Raw genomic sequence first — 24,746 nt, 5'->3', positions numbered from 1 at the left:
CCAATGTGTTCCCTGCTGTTAGGGGATTACTGTGGGAGACAGATGTTGCAGGACAGTTAATACAGCTACAGGGGTGGTCCTTTGTCCAATTTTTAAGCTAGTGTGCTCATCCTCTCAGCCCACTGGACCAGTGGCTGTGGTCAGGGAAGGTAGGTCGGGAAGGGGGTCTATTTAGCCATGGTCATGCAGGACTTTACTCCAGGAACTTTCTTTCCACCCCTCAAAACTCTAGATTGCAAACCACACGGGATACATCAAAGTGGACTGGAAGCTAGTAGAACGGGACGTGAACAAAGCCAAGCAGCAGCTGAAATTTCACAGCAGTGGTAACAAAATGTCTCCAGAAGTGAAAAGCAGAGTGGATGAGGTGAGACAACTCTCCCAGGGCGTGTGCAGGTGCTTAGCTGGAGGGACAGCAGGAGACAGGATTTACTCCTGGACTCTTACGGATCTTCTATTGTGCAAATACAAGGAAGGAATGCTTGCGTGACAGCAAGACTGGAGAGATGGCAAAGCCTGTGGATGTTGTCTGCCTAGACTTTAGTAAAGCCTTTGACACCATTTCCCACAGTGTTCTCTTGGAGAAACTGGCTACTCATGGCTTGGACGGGTGTACTCCTCACTGGTAAAAAAACAGCTGGATGACTGAGCCCAGAGGGTGGTAGTAAATGGAGTTAAATCCAGCCAGTCACAGGTGGTGTTCCCCGGGGCTCAGAACTGGGGCCAGTTCTGTTTAATCTTTATCAACAATCTGTATGGGGGGATGGAGCGCACCCCCAGCCGGTCTGCGGAGGACACCAGGCTGGGGCAGTGCTGCCCTGCTGGGGGGCAGGAGGCCCTGCAGGGGGTCTGGGCAGGCCGGGCGAGGGGCCCAGGCCGGTTGTGTGAGGTTCAACCCGGCTCCGTGCCGGGCCCTGCCCGTGGGGCACAACAGCCCCAGGCAGCGCTGCAGGCTTGGAGAAGAGTAGCTGGAAAGCTGCCCGGTGGGAAAGGACCTGGGCGTATTGGTCGATAACTGGCTGTCTATGAGCTGGCAGTGTGCCCAGGTGGCCCAGGAGGCCAACAGCATCCCGGCTTGGATCAGAAACAGTGTGGCCAGCAGGACAAGGGAAGTGATGGTCTTCCTGTACTCGGCACTGGTGAGGTGGCACTTGGAATCCTGTGTTCAGTTTTGGGCCCCTCGCTACAAAAAAGACACTGAGGTGCTGGAGTGTGTCCAGAGACGGGCAACGGAGCTGGGGAATGGTCTGGAGCACAAGTCTGATGGGGAGTAGCTGGGGGATCTGGGGGTGTTTAGCCTGGAGAAAAGGAGGCTCAGGGGGCACCTTGTTACTCTCTACAACTACCTGAAAGAAAGTTGCAGCGATGTGGGTGTTGGTCTCTTCTGGCAAGTAACAAGCGATAGGACAAGAAAAAATGGCCTCAAGTTGCACCAGGGGAAGTTTAGATTGGATATCGGGAAAAATTTCTTTACGGAAAGGGTGGTCAAGCATTGGAACAGGCTGCCCAGGGAAGTGGTGGACTCACTGTCCCTGCAGGTATTTCAAAGACATGCAGATGTGGTGCTTAAGGACATGGTTTGGTGATGGACAAGGCAGTGCTGGGTTAATGGTTGGACCTGATGAGCTTAAAAGGTCTTTTCCAACCTAAACGATTCTATGATTCTGTCTGTGCATATGTGAGACAGCCAAGGCGGCTTCTAGGCATGACACCAGCTCACAGTGTGTTGCTGCAAATTCCTTGGGATGGGAAGAAAATGTGCTGCAGTGCGGGGAGAAGTGTCTCTTCAGTCTGATAAGGATAGCTAAGCAGATCTGGTAGCAGGGGGCCTAGTTACCCTGGACTCTGCTGTACCCTGGTCTGGCATGCACAGACTGTGCTGATTGTGAGAGAGCCCTGGAGCATGTAGTTCTCTGAGGATCTGAGCTGCGCTGGGACTGGACCAGTTCAGGAGCTGTACATACAGTGGGGAAATTAGGGAGGCGAGGTCGTTGAGTAGGATACTTTCCCAGACCTGGACAGTAGTCTCTCTCCAAGCATCAGCCACCTTGGAGAACAGTCTGAGGGATGTCTTGTTACGGGGAGGGTGTGTGAGTGATCTGTTGTTGTTGAACACTGTTGGCTCTTCTCTTCCCTTCCTTAGGTGATCATATTTCTGAAGAAGAATGTTATCCTGACTGGAGGGTTTGCTGGAGGATTCCTGCTTGGAATGGTGTCCTAGAAACTGCGCTCAGCTCTCCCTTCGTGCCCAGTCTCCCCTGCCCTCCTCTACTGCTGTTCTCTCTCACTTCGAAGTCAAAGGATGTTGCCAATAGGCTCAGTCCTTTCTCACAGGTTCCAGCCCTTATTTCTTACAACACTGCTTCTGATTTCCAACCTTTTCCTCTGGCTGGGCTGTTGGGGTGCTGGGATCAGTCTGAAAGCTTATGACTCCTGGTGTATCATTGTGATTCCTTTCCCTGCCAGATATGCCCAGTCCTAAATTTTCTGATAAATTGTAGCCTTATAAACATGTAGTGGCAGAGAAATCTCTTAAATGTGCTTCTTCCCAGGTGCTCAGGGCTGTTACATGTACATTTGTCTGCCAGTATGTGTGTACAACAACTGTCAGCTGTTCACTGCTATTTAGCTTGCACTTCTTCTGCCCTGGTACCTGGAATGCCTGTTCTTCCTTCTGCAAGAGATGGTGTGGTCAATCTAAAACGTGCTTGGCTGTTCTGGGGAGGATGCAGAAGTGTCAGGGGACAGCCTGGGCTGTGTCCAGGGCGGGTGGATAAGGAGCAAGTTCATGCTCTATGCGGTGCTGGGGTTTTTCCTGCCCTACCGCTGCAATTGCACTGCACGTAGATGGCTGTTTGGCTTCTTGTCTGCTGTTATTTATACCCCTTACTGGAACTGCGGCACTGGCATTTCTGATGGAAACTGAGCACCGTGGGTGACTCTCTAGGCCTTTTCCTCATCATGTGTTCTGAAAGTCACCAAGCTTCCTGCCCTGTAGGGCACCTCTCTGGCTTGCTAGCCGACTGCTCAGCCTTTGGAATGTGCTGAGATGCTCTCTTGTGGTGGGCGGGCTTCCAGAGTGCGTGACCTGTCTCTCAGGCTAGCTGGCTCTGCTGTGCATTTCAGCTGCGCCACATACTGTAAATCACCTTGGGCCTCAGACTGGTGTTTCTATGTCTACCATGACCTTCTCTGGCCACTTTGGTGTTGGTGACGCTCTAAGAGCTGTAACGTGTGGGATGGGATTGTAGTCAGGAAATGCATCCCTGTTTAGGATACGTTGTACTGATCTAGGGTCCCTGTTGCCAGCTCTGCTGGAATGGTGGCAGGGGAGGATGTCAGATCTGGACTGCAGTCCTTTACCTGCCCCTGCAGAGCACAGACTCCATCTCCCTGGCCTCTGCAAGCAACTGAAATGACAAAACTGTTGGGAAAACCGGGTTGTGATCTTGTGGGAGTGGCTCATTTCCATACTTTCTGCCTTGGTTATGTTCCCTCCTTGTGTTTACCATTTCCACAAAAAATGCTGCTTGCTTAATTCCATCAGCCATGGCTCTTTTCCTGCAGGTGGTGAGGCAGCCCAGATGCAGAGCTCAGCTGCTTTTGAACAGTCTGTCCCAGTACAGCTGTGTGCAGAGCAGAACTCTTAACCTACAAGAGAATATTACAAAAAAGAAAACAAAAAGTCCCTTAGAGGTGTTCTGCATTGGCTGTGCTGGGCTGGCATTACCACTTTCTAGAGTGTGGGGACTTGCATGATGATGCAGTGATGTCCCCCAGCAGATACATGTAGGAGTTCTTGCCAAGAACACTTTTTGTATGTGGGAGTCAGCCCATCCTTCAGTGGGAAACTGCTCAGGAGCAACGACACGCACAGCTGACTGGGACGCAGCACCTGCTTCAGTGGCTGCACCCCATCTGCAGTGCTGGGTAATGCCTTTCTGATCATCTGCTGCTGCTCTCAGTACGGCTAGAAATGGGGATCTTCCCCCGAGGGCTGCTGGAAGAGCTGGATCAGTGGGATTTTCTACCAGAGGTTTTGGGATGAGCACTTGCCACTGTTTATTTTGTTTCAGCTCTGTCGATTGAAGCGTCAGTGTAGCCACACATTGACGTAGCTGAAGTTTTCTCACCTTTGGGATCTGAAAAGAGGCTGCAGGTGACCAGGAAACAGAACTTATATTTGTGCCTGTCCTGCCATCCATGGCCAAGGAGAACGATGGAGCAGCTGGGCTCACGTAGTTTTAATGGTGGTCTTCCTAAAAGCCATCCAGGACTGCAGGAGTGATGTGATCCAGCAATAGGTCTTCACTGAATTGGTGTTTGGGAGTGACAGGTGGTGGTGGTGGTTTTGGGATTATTTTTTTTTTTTGGTAGTAACCCTGCAAGACTGAAAGTGCATGAATTGATACGTTTGTATTGCAGGATATTTCTTCCTGTAGGAAAACAGCGTTGCTGCCTCTCTGCCTGGTGTGTTGCCTAACACAACTTCTTCTGAGATGCACTAATCTCCAAAAAGCTTTCTCCAGCGACAAAGTTCAAAGTAAATCATTAACAGACCTTAGGGATTTTTTTCAGGCTCAAATAAGTCACTATTTCTGCCCAGCCCCAGGGAAGGGTGTCCTGGGTTCTGCTCCGCAGGGTCCCGACTTGCTGCTATGGAGAGAAATGGGCCAGAGAGGGAGCTAAAACGCCTCAGTTGCTGCTGGAAGGGGCAGTAAGTGACAAATTTACATTGAGTTTGATATGAATGCAGGCAGGGAATGGACAAGAACATCAGGATCTGGCAAAGCTTTCTGCTGTGCCACTGTTGGGCTGGTGGCTGGCAACTTTTGATGCTGTGGGCCCACACTGGAAGCTTTGATGCTAAATCAACCTCTGTGGGGATGCATTTTCATTGTTGCAGGTACCGAGATGAGGTGTTACCCCCCCCCTTCCCCATCCCTGCTCCTTTTGGTCTCGTTTCAACAACTTCTGGCATCTGTTCTAGTATGACAAGATTTAAAACACACTAGGCTTTTAAAGTGTTTTTATATATTGTATGTAAATGCTTGTTGAAGTGATATTTTTATTAAACAGTTTTGCTCTAATAGCTTTTGTGTGAGGTCTGTTAACTTCTTGGGAACCCGCGTGGTTATGTCTTACCCTGTGTGTTGCGTTTGACTCACAGGAGCAGCTACCGCCACTCCAGTAGCATGAACCTAGGTGTGTGCCCAGGTGGCCAAGAAGACCCATAGCATCCTGGCTTGGATCAGAAACAGTGTGGCCAGCAGGACAAGGGAAGTGATGGTCTTCCTGTACTCGGCACTGGTGAGGTGGCACTTGGAATCCTGTGTTCAATTTTGGGCCCCTCGCTACAAAAAAGACACTGAGGTGCTGGAGTGTGTCCAGAGACGGGCAACGGAGCTGGGGAATGGTCTGGAGCACAAGTCTGATGGGGAGTAGCTGGGGGATCTGGGGGTGTTTAGCCTGGAGAAAAGGAGGCTCAGGGGGCACCTTGTTACTCTCTACAACTACCTGAAAGAAAGTTGCAGCGATGTGGGTGTTGGTCTCTTCTGGCAAGTAACAAGCGATAGGACAAGAAAAAATGGCCTCAAGTTGCACCAGGGGAAGTTTAGATTGGATATCGGGAAAAATTTCTTTACGGAAAGGGTGGTCAAGCATTGGAACAGGCTGCCCAGGGAAGTGGTGGACTCACTGTCCCTGCAGGTATTTCAAAGACATGCAGATGTGGTGCTTAAGGACATGGTTTGGTGATGGACTTGGCAGTGCTGGGTTAATGGTTGGACCTGATGAGCTTAAAGGTCTTTTCCAACCTAAATGACACCGTGAGGCCACCACCAGCCTTCTTTCTCTGCAGGTAACCATGGGCTGCCTTAATCCCTCTCCTCGATGATCCTGGTACCCGTGTTCCCAATAGGTGGGGTGGTTCTGGGGCAGGAGGCGATTCTGTTGTCAGGCTGGCTTTAGAGCCTCCCTGCTGAGCAAGTTTGCTCCACCTGACTAGAAATGGGCATGGAGGCGAGGCTTTTCTTTTTAATAGGCACAGCAGAAATGTAAATAGTTCTTTTTTATCATCTGTTAGTGACTTTCCGCCGCCTCTGCTCAGACAGGGCAAAAGGGAAGAATGAGCTCCTTGCCAAGCGTTTGAGCTGCTTCACATTGTCATCACTTTCCCTTACTTCGGAAATATTAAACCCCCTATTTTGTCTTAAGGTTATTTTTTGGGGGGGAGGGGAAGGCTAGCCCTGAATTATTCTGATCTTGAGTCCCAGTTATAAAAATAATCAAGCAGCTTCTATTTTAAACGTGGTATCACATGTAGCTTGGGACTGAATGGCAGCCAAGCTGCCCAGCTTGCAGCTATGTTGTATTCTCAATAAACAACCAAACTGAGACTACAATTTGTTCCAGTCATTTATTTTGTATCATGGTATTTCAGAGCAGTGAATACAGATGGTTTGCTCTTCTAGGCTTCAATACACTCAACTATTGTGCCTAGACTACAGTGGTCTGTTTATAGAAGCTGTATTTCATAAGTTGTACTTGATCACAGCACAAAAGTCCTTTACGGCTAGATCTAATGACAGAGTTAGGAGCCTAGTGGGTTTGAAGTCTGATACTTGGGTGCCTGGACTCCTGCTACAGGGGACAGAGAGACTTAGGCAGCTCTGAAGGGTGATGCAGGAACCTGTCTACCAAGCTCTTCCTACAGGTCACAGGAAATTCTGCTGCATGAGTGAGAGCTTCTGAAAAGCCATCTCTCCCTGGGGTCCAGACACAGCCGGCTTGTGAGTGAATCTGGAATGCCATGTTGAAAGCAAGTGCTACAACTGCTTGTTCAGTAAGCAGCACCTAAATCAGTTCCTTGGATCTAGCCCAGGGCTTTGTGACAGGCCTCTGGGTACCAGCAGGATGGACTACGCTGGGTTCATAACATATTGCTTAAAGGTGTTCAATTATACATAAATTTATAAATTTTGTATCAACAGTCAGATCTTTCAAATGAATATTGCTTTTTTAAAAAACATCCTATTCCTGTAGTAATCCCTGAAATAATGTTCCTGTAACATCTTTGTCATGCAAATAGCAGCGTGTAGGCAATTCAAATACAAAGTAACCAAAAGACTGTCCAGTGGGAAAGTGAGGCACTTAGGCAAAGTGACTTGTAGTCACTCATGATCTATGCAAGACCTAGGAACAACCCCCAGACCTGATTCCCATTCTTGAGCTTGAACCACTGGACAGGCAAATGTTGTCTGGAACTACTGCACAATGGCAGCAATACCTTTGCTGTGTCAAGATGGGCTTGTTTCATGTGTCACGCTTAAATTCACTCACTCTTCTGAGCTCATTTCCTGTACCTCTTGCTCCAGAAGCCAGAAAAACTTGGTTCCAGTTCTCCGTTTTGAGAGCAAGGATGGATTAGAGTAAGGTAAGCATTCTAAAAACATCAAGTTGACTTTTCACAGACACAGTTGCAATGCAAAGACAACGTACATGATATTTTGGTACTGAAAATAGTCTGTAACCAGGCCATCTGTTGGTACTGCATTATACTTTTTGGTGTGCCGGATGGTGTGTTCTAGGAGCAATCTGGCTTTCCTGAAAGTCTAAGAAAGGCTTGAAAAAACACACACGAGCTCTGCAGGTGAGTCTGTGCTCCAGCACCTGCTGGAGCTGCATTGTGTTACTGAGGTGGTTGGGGAATTCCTTCTGAAGTCGCCTTAAACTTTTCTCTCTCCCTTTCTTCTTTCTCAAACCCTGAACAACAGATGGATCTGCCCTTGGGGTACCGGGCACAGCACTTCCGCATTTCCTGAAGCATGGCTTCACACTTAGACTCCATGTAGTTGTTCACTGGAAAACAAAAAGGAGACACTAAGTCTGCAGAGGGGAACAGGTTTTGTCCCCGTAGGTGACACATCCAGCCCAGCCCTTCAGCTGCTGGGCAGCATGTATCTCTGAAAAGCAAGAGCTGCTTACAAGCATTTCATCGCTTTCTCTGCTCTACAAAAATCTTTCTTTAGTTTCAGCTACCTAAAGCCATGCAAAGGCAGCTTTGCTCTTGTGGACGGGAGCGTTTTTAGTCGCCCAGTTTTGTAGCCATCACACCTCACTACAGTAAGAACGAGGCTTCCCTTGTTGCTGCCCTTCAGTTCTTTCTTTAGCCTGTGTGCTTTTAAGCTGGATCTTGTCATCCATGGTCTTCAACCCATCTGCTGTGTCACTGTAAGGTTTACAGCTGGGTGTAAATGGAAGAGCATCCAAAGAGGACTTGGTATAAACAGGGACACGTGCACCCTTCAGCACTGTGGTTTGTAAACGGAAGGGGTGAGGAGCATGACTGCCCACCTCCTACCTGAGGCCTGTTGTGGGCAAGCTGTATCTTTGCAGCCTAACTGAAGCAGGCAGCACGCTAGCAGGAGTGCCTGAATCCGACTGCACAGAGCCAGTGACGTAACCACCTTCCACACAAAGGCCCCAGCTCTAGTGCAGGAGGTCCTTCAGCCACACAACTGTTATTTGACCTCCTCTCACTTTCCTTCCTGGGCTTCTCCTCCTGGACACTGCCAGAGCTGGGACATGGGGCTAAACAAGCTCCTAGTCCAACCTGGGATGACTGGACTTGTGTCATCTTCTGTCAGCTTGTGACAGCTACGTCCACCTCTGTACTTTCTCCGTATTGCCTTTGCTTCAGGCTCGGAGAGATTTCACTCCACCACCAGGTTCAGGCGCTGCAGGACACTGGTGATTTGTCCAGCATCCTTTCTGCCCTAGCGCTTTGCTAGCTGCCACTATCAGCTGAGCTGGCAAAGCCCACTGTGCTTTACAGGTGCTGGCCACCAGGCTCTCAGAGAGAAGCCCTGTGAGCAGACTGAGCCTATGGCTTGAATTAATAACTACCTGCCTGTCTGCGTAGAAGCACAGGGTGTGCAGAGCTACTTGCTCTGCTTTGGATGAGCTACACAACCACTACACAGCTCCACTCACACACCCCCCACCACCTGCTAAAGCAATAGCAACCCAATGTGAGCCAAACAGCACCCACTGGAGAGCCGGAAAGCAGCAGTGAATGCCCTCCAGTTAAAGAGTAAGCCAGCCCGCTCTAATCACTGGGCTATGAATTCCTTGACTGGATTGGTGAGTGACCTGTAACGCAAGCACAGAGATAACCCCTGAGAAAAAGGTTATGGTGATGTTACTGCTTTGTGCAAAGTGGCAGCCTAGGAGGCATGGCAGGCCCTTGGAGAGGAGAACTAGTCTCTCTGTGCCATAACCTGCAGATGATGGGTGCTCCAAGGCTCTCCTAACTGTTCCTCTGTCTGTGCAGGTTGGTTTCTAAAACTATGGCTACATACAGGCACACCCGGCTATCTGTCAGGGATGCATTCCTGAAAAGCACAATGGTTAGTCATGCAATGGATAGCAAAACACAAAAGAGCTTTACAGGGGGCATTCAGTCTCACAGAGGAAGCAGGCAAGATCTTTTGGAACAATGACCCACTGCAAACCCAGCCTTTTAAAAGGCAGCGTCTCCCAAAGGTCCTGCCTTCCGCCCTCCGCCCTCCGCATTGTGTGCACTGCCGCTGCCTATTTGTCAGGCTCCGTATACATCCTCTATCGTACTAATTCTTACAGGGAAAAATTGCTTTGCTGTCAATTCAGCTGCTTCATCTGTGCAACTTGGACAACGGCACGGCACAATCACACATGACCAACAGCAGCACTCCGAAACGGTAGCTAGAGAAGCAGCGGGCAGCGGAGTTTGCATGTAGCAGTCAAAGGGCTTCTTTGCTAACATATAACCATTCAGATCAAAGCTGTACACAAGTAAAACACTTGGAATAACCTCCATGAATGTTATAAAAAGAACATTTCACAGATGGGACCAAAACAAGGTCAAACATTAGCTTTTAAGTGCAGTTACTACAGGGAGAGAAAGCAGCCCTTCATGGGAGAATGCTCCAAACCACGGAGACAGTAAAAGGTATTTTCTAGGCAAACAGGGACATGTAGAAAGGGTTGTTTGAGCCCTTGCTTTGAGCTGAACACAGCTTCCAAAAAACAATCCTGGGAAAGACAGACATCTACCAATAACTGACTACTACTTTTCCCTACTTTTTTCCAGATGGTTTTCCTCCTATGCTCCTTCCCAGCCATCAAGGTTGTGTTACCTGCACAGATTGCAATTACTATATTTGCTGCAGCTTGCAGAGCCACCCCTCTCCTTTCCCGGCAGGACCTCCTCCTCCCTTCCTGATATATTTCAGTTAACCTGCTTGTAGTCTGCAAATAAATTAATGCAGAAATGAGTTGCTGTGGAACTGGCCTGGCTAATTTCAGCTGTGGCATCACTAGTCTCCTGCCTCACTGTTCCTGGACTAACACCATGGGTTATTCTCAAGTGAAGCTCAGAGCACGCTGGCTATGGGTTCCTCCAGGTGAATTAGGAAGAACTTCCCATATGGCTGAGCTGCCTTGGCACAGAGGAGTGTTTTACATTACGCATTCCACAAGGCAAATCCTTTTCCAAGAACCAAGTGGAATTTTTTTAAAGTATTAGTCCTCTGCCAGTAGCAAGCCTGCTCTCCCCAACTCAGGCTCCCAAAACACATTATCACAGAATCTCCCTCATCCCTATAAATGTTTAGCTAGGCGAATAAAAAAACAGCTGTTAAAGGTCTCCAGAGGGAGACCCTTTCATACCTTGAGGCCAGATCACGTATACCCAACCCATTCCTGACAGGCATGTCTGACCTGCTCTTAAAATACTCCTGGGGCTAGAAGCGCTGCAGTCTTCCCATACAATTCACCCACTTCCCTCACTACCCACTCTGCAAGAGAGCTCATTACAATGTCTAGCTCTTCCTGCCTACAGCCGAGTCCAAAGACTACACTACCCACTCTGTAAGAGAGCTTGTTACAAAGTCTAGCTCTCCCCGCCTACAGCGGAGTCCCAAGACTACACATGGGATCTCACTACCAGCATGGAGAACACGAAAATAAGCACAACATTACTGCTACAAACACTCCGTTTTGTACTAATGGTGTCTCGTTATTTACAGTCAAGCACAACGGAATTCTGTTTAAACCAGACATTGTAATTTTGTTTGCTTTGCAACCAGGTGATGCCAATGTGCTTGCTTTGTTCCTTCTCAAGGTGAAAGGAGAACAGGGTTAAGTTAAAAGAATTAAATTCCACCAAAAATCAAGACACCAAAAAGACAAAATGACACTTGGTACCTTGCAAGCATTTCTGTATTTCACAGGCTTGTTTCTGGCAGGGATCCTTCTGGGACATGTTCAGAGAACTAAAATGATAGGAAAAAGTTACTGTAGAAACAACGTGCTTTTCAGGGGGTGGGGGGCAAGACACTGTCATAAAAGCCAAGGCTTTTAAGAGCTCCCAATATCCCTCTCAGTCACAGACAGTTCAGAAAACATCTATTGCTGCTTGCAGATGCTGGCCAACACACACAAGAATTCTGTGTCTGGCTAAAGGATGCTAATATGGACAATGCATACAGCAAGTTTTATGTTTCTAGGCTTGCAGGCCTTTTTCTTTGATCAATATGCTTCCTTTCCACTCAGATGCACAAAGATTCCAACAAAGAATCAAATTAACATGGATGACTAATTTTAGCTGTTCTGTGCTTCTAGATCTTATACTAAAACATGTGTAAAACTCCTCTCTGTGAGCTCTACATAACCAAGGATTTGGTGTTAGTCATATAACTGCAGCTGGAAGAGGCATTTAAAAAAAACAACTAAACAATTTAGTTATGTATGTCCCATAAAGACAACCAGGAGGCTTTTTTTTTTTTTTTTTGGTTCTAGGAGAAAGCCTCTTGGAAACTCCCTCCCACTCTGCAAAAAACTGACTGGAGGACAGCTCCATCTTGTTCAAATCCCTAGACACTCAATTTGACTTTCTGCAGCTGTGAGACCTGTAACTGTGATCTTCTATGAGCTCAAAAGACAAGCAAAAAATGGTAGTACTAGCAGTTGGATGGGAGACCTCTACAGGAAAGCACCGCTGTTAGAGAAAGCGGTGGTGGGCCTTTGGCTTCCTCTGAGCCACAGTTCAGCTCCTGCCCCTGCCCAGGGCTAGGGAGGGTGCTGCCTTTCATATTTCTGATAATTCACCAGCCCACCACGCTTTTCAGTATCGCTAGGGCAGTATTTCCAGCATCCTGGCCAAACTCCACTTGGAGCAATTACATTCTGCCTACCTAGAACTCCCCCTGATGTTTCACATGGACACAATACTCCTCTTCACTGCCTGTCCTAAGCTCTTGTGTGATGTTGCTGTGTGTTGTTTAACTGCTTCCACCTCAGAGGTGGCTGCATTTCAGTGGAGAGAGAATCATTTATTGTACAAAATATACAACGACATCTTCCTAGAGCCACTGCTCCTGAAAGACAAAAATTCATATTAAAGAATGACTGGGAATAAACAGAGCACAGTACAAAGCAGGGGTAATGTCTACACATACCAGATTAATCACCAGGCACGAGTTTAAGCAGCAGTTCTTCAACACCACCAAGCTGTAAGCGACAAGGAAAAGTTCAATACGTCTACAGTTACTGCGGCTGAGCTAATGGACTTCAACAAAATAACAGTCCTTTGCCGTCCCTCAAGGATCTCAAATGACTTCACAAACAGGCATGACTATGGTCTATTGTTGCCACCATCCTTACCATGAGATGGTGCTCTATCTCCCAAACGCGAGAGTTACTATCCCTGTACTGCTCACCCTGGGACAGCTGCCACATATGAGGCAGCCGGGATGGGGGGAGCTGGCTGGGTCGCAGCGCCTCACCCAGGGGAACCTGAACTCTTTGGATCCGAGCCCTCAGCATACCTTCCTCCTGGGGGAAAGTAACAAAAAGAGCAGGCAGTTACTGGCAATTCAGTAGAGGCACCTGCAACAGCAAAGCTACAATCACTGGGAAGCTCAAAGGACACTTGCCTCTTCCGCAGCCACAAGCCACGTTTTGCGGTGCTCATCGCAGTAAACACCTACGCGTCGCACCCACAGCCGGACAGGAGGAGCGCCTGCGTGCCCTCCTTCTGCCATTCCCTCAGTCACTTCAGGATGGTCCCGTTAGGTGGACGGCATCAACTCGCAGGATGCATGCATGGTCTCTTTAGCTCTGAATACATTCACGTAGAAAGCTCTCAGACCTCAAAGGCACCTCTGGGTGGCGTGTGACTTACTGTACGAGATGCTATGTGCTGAAATGTCCCTAAAAGTCAGCTTGGAACACTAAGGTGGTGCCTAAGTGAACAGAAATCTCATGACAAGTTGTGCACTGGGACATGCGTGCTGTATGGCGTTTGTAAGGCATTCTGGGGCAAAAGGTGCTATTGGTGCAAAGTTAAACCCTGTGAATATTGGCTTTGCTTATTCCACTAACAGTCCTATTAACAGTCTTTGTGTGAAATCGGGGCGGGGGGGCAGGGGTGGGTGGGGGGAAGAGAAAGAAAACAGTGATTTACACAGGAGTTCCGTGGCTAATGATGGTCTAAATCCCAAAAGCAAAACTTGTGACAAGAGGTGAAATTAGCTTAACAAGAACGAAGATCACTCTGGAGACAAAGCATGAAACTCCGTATGCACGACTCTCATATTTGGAACTTGCGGAGCTGTCATTGTGAAGGGTCCTTCGTCTCATCTCTCAAGAAGATGGCAGCATTGTCCATTCACACACAAGCTTCTTGTGAATAGCTCTCGTGACTTTGCGTAGTTCAGCTTTTAGATGGTTACAGAGAGCCACCAATACCAGCAGGGGCAAAGGAATTTTGGACATTGAGATGGTTCTTCCTACCGGACTTTTTGTTTAACAGCAAGTTTATCTGTATACCAGTTAGATCAAGCTGAGCCATTAGCAAATGAAGGCCAGGGGGAATGATTCTCTCTTTGAACCCTAGAAGAGGTAATCAAAATGGTACAGACAGTCTTCATTCTTTATCTAGGTTTAAAGTAGAACAGAATTAAGCTTGTAATACATATAACATCCTCCTGCTATGAAGCAGATGCAATATCCCTATCCCAGTGAAACACAGTGGTCTTCTGAAAACTTGTAAAGTTATAAGGCATATTTCAGACAGGAGCAAGAAAATCTGGATACAAACTAAAGCAGGGAAAGTTGGGGAGAAAAAAAATATTGTTATACATTGGGGTACATCTATAACAGGAAATACACTTCCATGTTTCCTTCTATATTTTACATCAGTGTTTCTCAACCTTTTTGAAAACAGAACACCAACCGCAGATCAGTCTGAACAGCACTGTCACAGTATTTTAATTTCTAACAAAGAAAACTTTTTTCCTTGTATTATTTCTTTTTCTCTTATTCTATTTGTTTCCTTGCTCGATGTGTGGGAATGTTTATGTGCATTATAAAAAGCACCACTGTTCTGAAGACCATCCTGTGATGTGGTACAGCCATTCCAAGCAATGCCCCAGCAGCTGGATCACTGGCATTTAGAGGAATGTGTCAGCAAACAGACAAGCCTCACAAGGCCTTCAAGAGCAAGCTATAAGGATTAAAGGGACGTTTCTGTAAGTCCCTTTCATTCTCCTTTACCCTGAGTCACTTTACAAATCTAAGCGCATGTGGGGAAATCACTTTGCCCAACAGTGAAATGCAGCAGTCACCACTGCTCATTTTCAGTCAGCTGAATGTAATCACCAAGGTTGGAATTCGGCCAGGATACTCTCCTACTCTTCAGTAAACTGCCAAAAGCTCCATCATGACCAAAAATGCTCAAGAATTTGCTTTTATTCCATTCAAACTGGAATTTCTACAGCTCATCCCCAGATCCAGAAAATTCAAGACTGACTTCAGTACTGGAAAAATACCACTCAGTAAGTGAACACTACTTCCTACAGCAAGTAAACTCTCCTGGAAGGTCTCCTATCCAAACACTAACCTGGTTCAGTCTTGCTGAACTACAGGTAGGAGGACTAAAGCACAACATGCACGTTTGTGTTTATTGTGTATGGACATGGTAGTAATGATAGATACAGGACCGACAGAACAAGGTCTCATGCAGAGAACACCGTGCAGAATGGGCAGCAGTTTAACATGTGTTTTCACCCTTTGCCCCGCTAATTTGTTTTAAACTTCCTCTGAACTCCATAGTTCCGAGTTCAGTTGCCAAAGTTCAAAGGCCCGCTCTTTTCAACAGTCTCTAAGACTGTTAACAAAGGTGCCCAGTTAGCGTCACAAATAAAATCTTGAGGTCAGACAAAACCGTCACTTGGGTTTGAAGTAAGACAGGTCTGATCTTTAGTACTCAAAACATACAAAAGAAACAGGAGATTTGAAACAGCATGCGCTTAGACATTTGCACTTGAAACTTTAAAAAGAGAAAAACATATACAATTCCTATTTTTGCAGATTTTATCAGAAAATAATAAAAAAGTCTGGAGGAAGACATGGGTGAAAGGAGAAGTAAACTTACTTATATTTAAAGCAAGTTGTAAAACCTGTTTCTTATATCGCTTGCTTCATAATCTATTAAAAAACCCACCACATCAACAAAAAAACAATCAGCTCAAACGTGCAGGATTGTAGCGTCATGCTTTGACGCAGATTTTCATGTTCCCATCAACATAACTGCAGAAGTCTGAGCTGTTTAAGTTATTGATTTGGGGATATTTAAAGCCCAGTCCCCATGGACAGGAACAAGGTTTGCAGGTATTCTGTCCATCTCAGCATCGGGCCTTATAAGTTTAATGCTGTTCTGGGACCTGGGTGGATTTCTGAGCCATACAGTATAAGAATAAATGTGAAAATGGCCAGGAGGAGGACTGCATCTTGTGGTGAAGACAATTTATTTGCTTTTAAATTGGGTACATTAAAATATTTTACAAAAACAACGAAAGAAATTGCTCCAGCTGCTGCTTGGACCATCCCCAGAGCCGGAGCTCAGCATGCTGAACAAACTCCACCCTTCATTACCTTCTATTTTAAAAGGGGACTGGGTCAGATTGTTAGAAGAGTTCAGCTGCCATTTAGGCACCAAGGGAAAAAAAGTGCTGCTGAGGCTCAGTGAACCGGGCAGTGTTGTGCTAACACGGCTACACAGCTTCTGGACCAAGGCTGGCCAGTCTGGCCTTGCGGTGAGCGCGCGCAGCTGCCCGCACACCCCTGTGCACGCAGCCTTCTGGGAGCTAAAAGGGAGCTGAGCTTTCCTGAAAAACCCAGTCTGCATCTTGCAACAAGCCAGGGATCAGATGAGGTGTCTGCTGCTGTAAGAGCATGTTGACTCACTCTAAAGCTTCTTCTTGGGGGTTTGGACTCTACTCTGCTCGGAGCACTGGCCCCAGGCAAGCACCTCCGGGACTCCACTCTCCGCTCCGCCCGACCTACTGAGGGATAACGATGCTCACCGACCAGCCGGGGCTGTCCCGCAGCGTGGGGAGGGAAGGTCTACCTGGGGTACCATCTACAGAAACGGGAAGACAAAAACAGATGCACAGCGTGAGGGGAGCTCCGGGGAAGGAGGGGAGGACCGGGAACGGGTTGCGGGAGCCGCGCCTGGCGAAGGGGCCGGCCGAGGAGGGGGCGGGGGTGCGCTGCGGAGAAGGGGAGCGGGAGGGCGGGCCGGGGAGGTGCGGGCCAGCCGCGGCGGGGAGGAGGCGGGGAGGGCCGGGGAGAGCCGGCCGCCGCGGCGGGGAGAGGGCACAGAGCGTCTCCGTAGCAACCGCCTCCCACCCGGGCCGGGCCTGCGGGGCTCGGCGGCCGCCCTTCGGCGTAGGCGGCACCGGGCGGGACGGGAGGCGCTGGGACGGGCCCCGCGGACCGCCCGCCCGTGACCTACCTGCAGCCCCGCGCCAGGTGACAGCCAGCGCCGTGTGCACCGCGCAAAGCCTTCCCACCCTCCCCTCTGACCCCGCGGCCTCCCCCGGCTGCTCGCAGGCCCCAATGGCCGACGCGCAGCAGAGCCCCGCCCCCACCGGGGCGGAGCGGGCCGCACCGCCTCGTCTCATCCCGTCCCGACCCGTCCTGTCCCGTCCCCCTCCACTCCGCCGCCCGCCCCGCCCCGCCCCGCCGCAGCCCGGCCCGGCCCGCCCCGCCGCGGGCAGAGGCCGCAGCGCGGAACCCGGGATTCCCGTTCGCGTGGGCGACACGGCCCTTCCGCCGCGAGGGACCGCTCGCCTCGCCGGAAGCCAGGCTGCGCCGTGCTCACGCCGATTGGCTGAAGAGCCGACGAGCCCCGCTGGGATTGGTCCCGCGACTGAGCGAGGGCGGGGGAAGCGGGGCCCGTCCCCGCCTCCTTCCGGGAGCGGCGGGGGAAGACGGGCGGGCGGCGGTAAGATGGCGGTGCAGGCGGTGCATCTGGAGGCTGACGCCTTCCTGGTGTGCCTCAACCACGCGCTGAGCACCGAGAAGGAGGAGGTCATGGGGCTGTGCATCGGCGAGGTACCGGGCCGGGCGGGGCTGTCCTGGGCAGAGGCGGGCGGGACTCGCGGCCTGCGCCGGTGCGTGCCGTGGGTGGCGCCTGCGGGCACGGGGCCCGTCGCCACGGCGGAGGGCGTTGTGCGGGCCCGTGTGGGGACGGTTTCCCGGCAGAGCTGTGCCCCGGCCTCGGGCCTGCCCGCCCCACTGCTGGCACCGACTCCCGTTCCGGCCGTTGTGGAAGGCAAAGCTCAGCGTTAGGAAAGCGGCCCGCCTGCGCGCCGGGCTGTGCGCTGGTGCTCGCCTTTCCCCTGCTGAAGGCACGGCAGCCCACCTTTTCTCTGAGAGTGTTTATTTCTTCAGCAGAGGAATGACTGGGTTCTCCTTTTGTGGCATTAGGTTGACACCAGCCGAATTGTTCATATCCATTCTGTGATCATCCTGCGCCGCTCTGATAAGAGAAAAGACCGCGTGGAAATTTCACCAGAGCAGCTTTCAGCTGCTTCTACAGAAGCAGAGATATCCTTTAGCAGAGACAGCAGCAAACTAGCCAGCAAAGTGGTTTACCGCAGACCTTTTTTTATGTGCCGTGTTTCAGACTTGTCCTAGTTGGCTTGAAGCAGTCTGCTGCTTCCCTCCTACAGCCGTTTGGTTTGCAGGGCTGTGCGCCAGCACAGTCACAGTTCTCTGGAGCCTGTGATGGTTCCAGTGTCTGCAGTGGGATTGTGTTACAACTGGTTTTTATAGTTTCTATTTATTTGGTCACAAGTAAAACTGAAGTATGTTTTTAGGGGAGGATAGCAATTCAGCAGGGAGACAGTAGAAGATCAGAGGTTGACAAGTCTCCGTTTCGAGCCATGGTGCAATGGAGAGCCTTTTCCCTACGTACACTTAAGGATGCTGTTTTGGATAGCCTGCTGCCATGTTGCTTCCTGCCGCATGCAAACAAAATCCAATTTGCTTCTGCAGCCCTGGCATCCTGCTGGTGCTGGGGATGAGGCTTCCAGCAGCCTCCTACCATGTGTCTTGTCACCCCTCTAAAGGGATCTGGAAATCTGTTGACTGATGAGAAACTGTTTTTAAAATTCTGCCGTTTTGTCTTGTACAAGAAACTTCTTCCATTTGCTCTATGGATTTCAAAAGCACCTTGACTCACACACAGATTGGCTGAAATGACAGGACGTCCCATGAGAGTCGTGGGCTGGTATCACTCCCATCCTCATATTACTGTCTGGCCATCGCATGTCGGTAAGAGCAGTTTTGGTGTAGATTCTATATGAAAAATCAAGGTGGCTAATCTTATTACTCAACTTCCTGGATTTTCAAAGCTGCACATCCCAACCATCAGAGTTTGGTTTCTCAAACATCCTCTGGTAAGACTTGTCTGGGTGGGCTTCAGGAACCTCTGCCACTATAGCCCCATTCCTGTCCGTGTGCTCCAGGTGCTCAAACTGCATGTGACTCAGTAGTCACAGATCAGCTACTACTGGTACTGCTGTTCTTTCTGACAGGAAAACTAATCCTAGGATGTGCTAAACAGCAAAAAAAAAAAAAAAAAAAAAAAAGCTGTGGGAATCATAGGGTTGTTGTGATGATTTTTGACATCTGTGAATGCTAATGCAAAAATGAAAACTTTTTTGGAAGAACTGCATGAGTGAGTATCTTCTACATCTTGAATGTTGTGGCTATATAGTGATCTGTGGCACCAGGCTGGTGCTAAGATCGTTTCTTGTTTTGTTAACTCATCTTGTATTTTTAAGATTTGCTGTTTAATTACATTTTAAAACTAGATATTTTTTTTTTAACTTAGTCACTTGGAGTAATGACTTTAAAATAAAGCTTGTGACACTTGTTACTGAATTCCAGGTCACCCTTCAGAAGGTGGCAAATCTTTTTCCGCTCCTTCAAGCGACCAGTGCAGTTCTCATTCTCTTATTTCTTTGTCTGCAGATGTCCGCACACAAGCTATGTATCAGATGATGGACCAAGGTTTTGTAGGACTTATCTTTTCCTGCTTCATTGAGGACAAAAACACAAAGGTAGGCAACTTAAAAATGGCAATAAATTCTGTAAGCACTCATGAGAAACATCAGCTCCAGGACAAAGCTGAAATCCTTGGATGCATTGTGCAAGAAAGGCAGAGCTCTGCTTTGAGCACAGTTAGAACACAGCTAGCATGGTGATGTTTTGATTGTAATCAAAATGACAGCAGAACATGTTATTAATTACTCTGTGCTGATCCACAGCCTGGCTCTCCGGCCAGCACAGCTGGGCTGGTACTGGGACTGCATCAGATGACTGCAGCATGTGCATGTGTTGAAATGTGTGAGTGCCCTCAGAGCTCTTTGGTCCAGCAGATACAGCTTATTGCATCTCTGGCCTCTTTAGGAGATGCTGCTGTGTGAGATAAGCTGACAGTGGTGTGTCTTGTCTAGGTTTTCTAGATAGCTATTGTTTAAGATTTTTTTTCCATAGTTAATGCGTCTTGTCAATATCTGCTTGTAAACTTTGCTCTTGGAATCTGACTTTCTGCTGTCTCTATTAGACAGGCAGGATTCTCTACACCTGTTTCCAGTCCATTCAGGCACAGAAGAGCTCAGAGTGAGTACAGCAGAAGAATATTACGTCCAGTGTCAGGTTGTATTTCATCTTGTCTCTCCTCCCTGGGCTGTCTCAAATAAGTGGCTTTTAGGCTCATCATGAGGAACAAATATTTTATAGAGGTGCCTGAACAAGATCTCCTTACTTCTGCTAATGCAGGCTGCTTGAAGAGAATCTAAAAGATTAGGACTGATTAATTTAGCCTAGATAATTTAATAGCTTAAAATTTGGTGTAGGACACTGTTGTCTGGGTGTGAATTTATGCTGTAATCCACTGTGTAGAAGGCTCACCTTTTTGCTTGCAGCTGTAGAGGTTGCAAGCTTGCATGGTGTAGAGTCCCTGCTGATACTGGTGGTTGCCCTGACCCAGTTGCTGGACCTTGCCCTTGGCCTTGTTGAACTTCATGAGGTTCACTCAGGCCCACCTCTCAAGCCTGTCAAGGTCCCTCTGGACGGAATCCCTTCCCTCCAGCGTGTCAACTGCACCACACAGCTTGGTGTCATCGGCAAACCTGCTGAGTGTGCACTTGATCCCACTTGTCTGTGTCACCAACAAAGATGTTGAGCAGCACTGGTCCCAGTACCGACCCCTGAGGAACGCCACTTGTCACTGGTCTCCACTTGGACATTGAGCTGTTGACCACAACTCTTTGAGTGCGACCATCCAGCCAATTCCTCATCCACCAAGTGGTGCATCTGTCAAATCTATGTCTCTCCGGTTTAGAGACAAGGATGCTATGTGGGACAGTATCAATTGCTTTGCACAAGTCCAGGTAGATGATGTTAGTCACTCTTCCCTGATCGGTCAACATTGTAACCCCACCATAGAAGGCCACCAAATTTGTCACGCACCATCTGCGCTTAGTGAAGCCGTGTTGGCTGTCACCAGTGACCTCCTTACCTTCCATGTACCTCAGCATAGTTTCCAGGATCTTGCTGGGTACCGAGGCGATTGGCCTGTAGTTTCCCAGGTCTTCCTTATTTCCCTTTTTAAAAACAGAGGTTACATTTCCCCTTTTCCAGTCCATGGGACCTGCAGTGGACTGCCATGGCTTCTCAAATATGATGGACATATTGTGTTCTTAGTGGCTTAGCCACTTCATCCACCAGTTCTCTCAAGACCCACAAATGCATCTCATCTGGTCCCATGGACTTGTGCACCTTCAGGTTCCTTAAATGTTCCAGATGGAGCTCCGTGTCCAGACAGAGCTCCATGCACTCCAGCTGGTTGCTGACATAGAGGGTGACACCCTCTTCTCTTGGCAGATGGGTGTCTGTACCTCCCAGAAGAGAGTTGCTTTACTACTATCACCCATCGCTTTTTCTTAGTTGCACTGGGTGTTATGTGATGGGCAGATGGGGCTGCCGTATTCAGCTGCAACAGCTCTTCTGAAGTGCAGGTCTCTCCTCTTCAGTCTGCAGAGCAGCAAAGCTGTTCTGCAAGGGCACCTCAGGCTTTGGGGGAAGTCTCTTCCTCCTGCAGGTCCTTGCTGTTACGGATTTCCATTCTTCTGCATTATTGGCCCCCTTCCCTTCTGTGTGCATTGGTGGGGGAGTTTTTGGTTGGTTGGCTGCAGGCTGTGGGTCCATTGCAGGCCGTGCTTGGAACCAGCTGTCTAACTCCTCCTCAGCCTCCCTGATGTTACGCAGCTTTCTCGCCACCTTCTGCAGCACAGCCACCTGCTGCAGAGGTCCTGCATATAGGCAGGATACCTTTTGCAGGCAGGTCTGCTGCCGGTCCCTGACCCAGGAGAAAGGTCTAGGTGCTTCCTGCAGCCTGAGGTCTGCGCTGCACCCCCTCCCTTCAGCAGCTCCGTCTGGGTAGAAGCATTGGCCACCACCAGGGTAGGTGGTGCAGAACCCCCAGCTGGCTGGAGCTGCAGCCTTGGCTCTCAGATGAGCACCCACCATTCTGCCTTGAGGGTTAGGTAGGATGAGTGGCCCTTGAGCTGTGCAGGTGGTCGCAGGGCAGGACAACAGCCTGGTTGCTGGGTTATGTGTGCTACAGGTCTCTCTGCTTGGCCAGTGGAATGTCCCTCCTTCAAAGAGGTGCCCTGCCAGGCCCTGGTTGCTGGTGCTCCCTAGGGCTGCCCTGTGTGGGCGCGGGGGGTGGCCACCATTACTCCTGCCCCTGTGCACACCTTGCCAGCTGCTCTTGTGCGAGCTGCCCTCGGTGCTCCCATGGGGTCTCCCTGGCTCAGGAAAACCCCCTGCATGCTACGACCCCACCACTCTGCTGCGGAACGTGCCTGCACCAGCACTGATCGCCTCAGCGAGGTGATGAACTCGGACACGTGTTCCCAAAAGTAAACCTGCAGCAATGCCATGTGTTGGACAGACTGTTGCAGGTTTGCAGAAGTACTTCTTTTTTCTTTTTTTTTCCCCTGCTGCTTTGAAGTTAATTGTATCTTTTTAGATATGAAAGGATTGAAATTCCTATTCATGTTGTCCCCCATGAGACCATTGGGAAAGTGTGTCTGGAATCAGCTGTAGAATTGCCCAAGATCCTTTGCCAAGAAGAGCAAGATGCCTACAGGAGAATTCACAGGTAACAACACTGGGGCCACACCTGTATCCAAGACTCTGCTAACATGTTCTACCACTGCTGTACTTAAAGTACCGTAACCTTAGCAAGGGTATAGAAAATACGAAACATCAGCATCTCATGTGCCTTTGTAGGAGAACTGATTGAATACCTTCACATGAAGGAGTTTAAGTTCTCTCAACCTTGCACACGAGCTAAGCGTAACTGCTCCTTTGCTGCCAGGAAAAAAGAGCTAGACCATGTGTGAGGTAATGGTAGCACTTCAGGGATGTTTGTGTGTGACAGTAATTAGTGGTTAACCAGGGTGAGAGCGCCGAGAAGTCTGAAAAATCAGATTAAATACCGGCTTTTTTTTTTTTCCTTTCCTGCCTCTGGTGCTCAACACTAATATTTCTGTGCTGTAAGCTCTTTGTTATCCTTGTGAATGTACGTACAGGGCTTCAACAGTGAAGAGGTTTAGATGTACCTGCAGTGTCAGTGACTTGTAGGTAGCTGGTTCTATAGCCTGGGTTTGCCTAATACACAATTCACTGCTGTCTTGTCACTAACCTGCTTTCTGTTCATTCTTTTAGCCTCACCCATCTAGACTCTATAACCAAGATTCATAATGGCTCAGGTAAGGATTCCTTTTTAGCATGTGAGAATCCAGTCTTGAGCAGGGGTTGGTTTGGCTCTGACTTCAGGGGACAGTAGACCACAGCTGTGTAACAGTCCTCCCTTTGCCATAAAAGGCACATGTAGATAACTATAAAAGCACAAACTTTTGTCTTATTCTTTGCCATACAGTTAATTTCCAATCACAAACACTGTGTAACCCAGAGAATTCCCTGAGACTGTCAGGTTGTTACATGAAGCGTAGTGGAAGAACAGAATTTTAGCTATAAACGCTTTAAAGGAAAACATCAAGGACTGTAAAATAACCTAATCCTGGCTTTATGAATGCTGTTGTATTCTTCGACCTTTGTACAATGGTTTGAAATTATAGTAGACTTTTGGTTGGTTTGGGGGGGTTTGGTTTTGTTTGTCTGGTTTTTGCTGTTAGAACAGCAAGGGGATTTTAGATTTGGTGAGTCTTAAAGTAGTGTGTGGCTGATCTACGCACATGCTTGCATCTCCTGGCACTTCCTGTATGTTATATGACATCTTTGCTTTTGCCAGTGAGGTAGGGTGAATCCTAATCCCGCAGGTTTCCGATGTAGCTCTGGCATCTCTCCCCTGAGTGTCTAAAGGTCAGACTGAACTAGCTTGTTTTTCCCTGTTCAGGAAGCTGCTGATTCTGACTTTCCTGTGGGGCTGTCTGGTTGCCTTGGCCAGGGTGTTGGTGGGTTTCCTTGGCTGTCTCTAACACTCTTGGCTTCTTTAGGGTTGTAGCACAGCGAGTCTGTTATGTGTTTACACTGGCATGATATGTTCTTGCTTTTTCCAGTGTTCACAAAGAACCTCTGCAGCCAGATGTCTGCCATCAGTGGGCCGCTGCTTCAGTGGCTAGAGGACAGACTAGAGCAGAACAAACAGCGGGTGCAGGAGCTGCAGCAAGAGAAGGAGCAGCTCCTGGAGGAACTAGCTGCTTTAGAGTGAAGGAGGAAACACAGACCCTTCAGAAAAGAGACACGGAAAAAAAACCAACTCTGCAAGACCTACTCCTGGCTGAAGGGTGGCCCTACATTGCCTTACAGTGAAGATACTAGCTGTGCCTCTTCTCTCGCCCCATGCAGCAAAGAGCAGTTCTACAGGATAAGGGCTTTATCTACCCCAGCTTGATGGAAAGCAGCAGTATCCCTCCAGGTGCTGCATGGTGCAGGGCAGTTTTAGCTCAGTGGTGGGGTTGGGCAGCACCTGAACAGACTTCAGTTCTGGAGGGCACACACCTAGGGAACGTGTTGTTTCTCCCTCCCCTACATTTTCACAGAAGTCTTACTGCTTTACGTGTATTTCAGGGGCCTAGAACAGGAGGGTTAGAAGGGAAGAGCGCGTCCCTGCAGTCATATCTGATGCTGCCAACTTCTGCCGCCGTTTAGTAGCTTCAGTTGACCATGATCTTAGATCTAGTAATGTTCTGGATTACTGGTTCTCCACCTGGGCGGGTAAGAGGTGGGAGGGAAACTTGGGAAGAGACCTAGAACAACTTTGACAAGGACCTGTGTTCAGCATACTTCAAACCAAATAAAGAATTCCAAAGCCA

The 24,746-nt window shown here is 48.9% G+C and overlaps 3 protein-coding genes across 17 annotated transcripts in view; 2 read left to right on the top strand and 1 right to left on the bottom strand.

The window, feature by feature from the left end:
- Positions 1-5,090, top strand: part of FUNDC2 (FUN14 domain containing 2) — a 10,822-nt gene extending 5,732 nt beyond the window's left edge. Inside the window, exons 4-5 of one of the 2 annotated variants that reach the window (XM_080365565.1) lie at positions 233-367; positions 2,144-5,090. In XM_080365565.1, the coding sequence (XP_080221691.1) occupies positions 233-367; positions 2,144-2,221 (213 nt within the window). In that variant the 3' untranslated portion in view covers positions 2,222-5,090. The other variant, XM_080365564.1, reaches the window with a different exon arrangement.
- Positions 4,358-16,963, bottom strand: LOC308053822 (cx9C motif-containing protein 4-like). Of its 13 annotated transcripts, none has more exons than XR_013923818.1 (6): positions 16,841-16,929; positions 12,978-16,465; positions 12,706-12,876; positions 12,501-12,552; positions 11,248-11,315; positions 7,790-7,860 (listed from the first exon to the last, which is right to left on the bottom strand). XR_013923818.1 is itself a non-coding variant. In XM_080365570.1 (6 exons), exons 3-5 carry the CDS (start codon positions 13,083-13,085, stop codon positions 12,505-12,507), a joined length of 327 nt encoding a protein of 108 aa, XP_080221696.1. In that variant the 5' UTR covers positions 13,086-13,980; positions 16,291-16,465; positions 16,841-16,929; the 3' UTR covers positions 12,237-12,419; positions 12,501-12,504. The 13 variants fall into 13 exon arrangements, 11 of the variants coding, with proteins under 11 accessions (XP_080221701.1, XP_080221699.1, XP_080221700.1 ...); XM_080365570.1 differs by lacking the exons at positions 7,790-7,860; positions 11,248-11,315 and adding an exon at positions 12,237-12,419 and having other exon boundaries at positions 12,978-13,980; positions 16,291-16,465; XM_080365569.1 differs by lacking the exons at positions 7,790-7,860; positions 11,248-11,315 and adding an exon at positions 12,237-12,419 and having other exon boundaries at positions 12,978-13,935; positions 16,291-16,465.
- Positions 16,945-24,746, top strand: BRCC3 (BRCA1/BRCA2-containing complex subunit 3; the record flags this gene model as incomplete). Of its 2 annotated transcripts, XM_080365527.1 has the most annotated exons (8): positions 16,945-17,442; positions 17,818-17,938; positions 18,580-18,666; positions 19,369-19,457; positions 19,964-20,019; positions 22,436-22,567; positions 23,137-23,180; positions 23,991-24,746. In XM_080365527.1, 8 exons carry the CDS (start codon positions 16,945-16,947, stop codon positions 24,140-24,142), a joined length of 1,179 nt encoding a protein of 392 aa, XP_080221653.1. In that variant the 3' UTR covers positions 24,143-24,746. The 2 variants fall into 2 exon arrangements, with proteins under 2 accessions (XP_080221653.1, XP_080221652.1); XM_080365526.1 differs by lacking the exon at positions 23,137-23,180.

Source organism: Falco punctatus, assembly GCF_963210335.1.
Source record: "Falco punctatus genome assembly, chromosome: 15".
Lineage (NCBI taxonomy): Eukaryota > Metazoa > Chordata > Aves > Falconiformes > Falconidae > Falco > Falco punctatus.
Note: the sequence above shows the minus strand (reverse complement) of the source record. Positions and strands in the feature narration are given on the sequence as shown.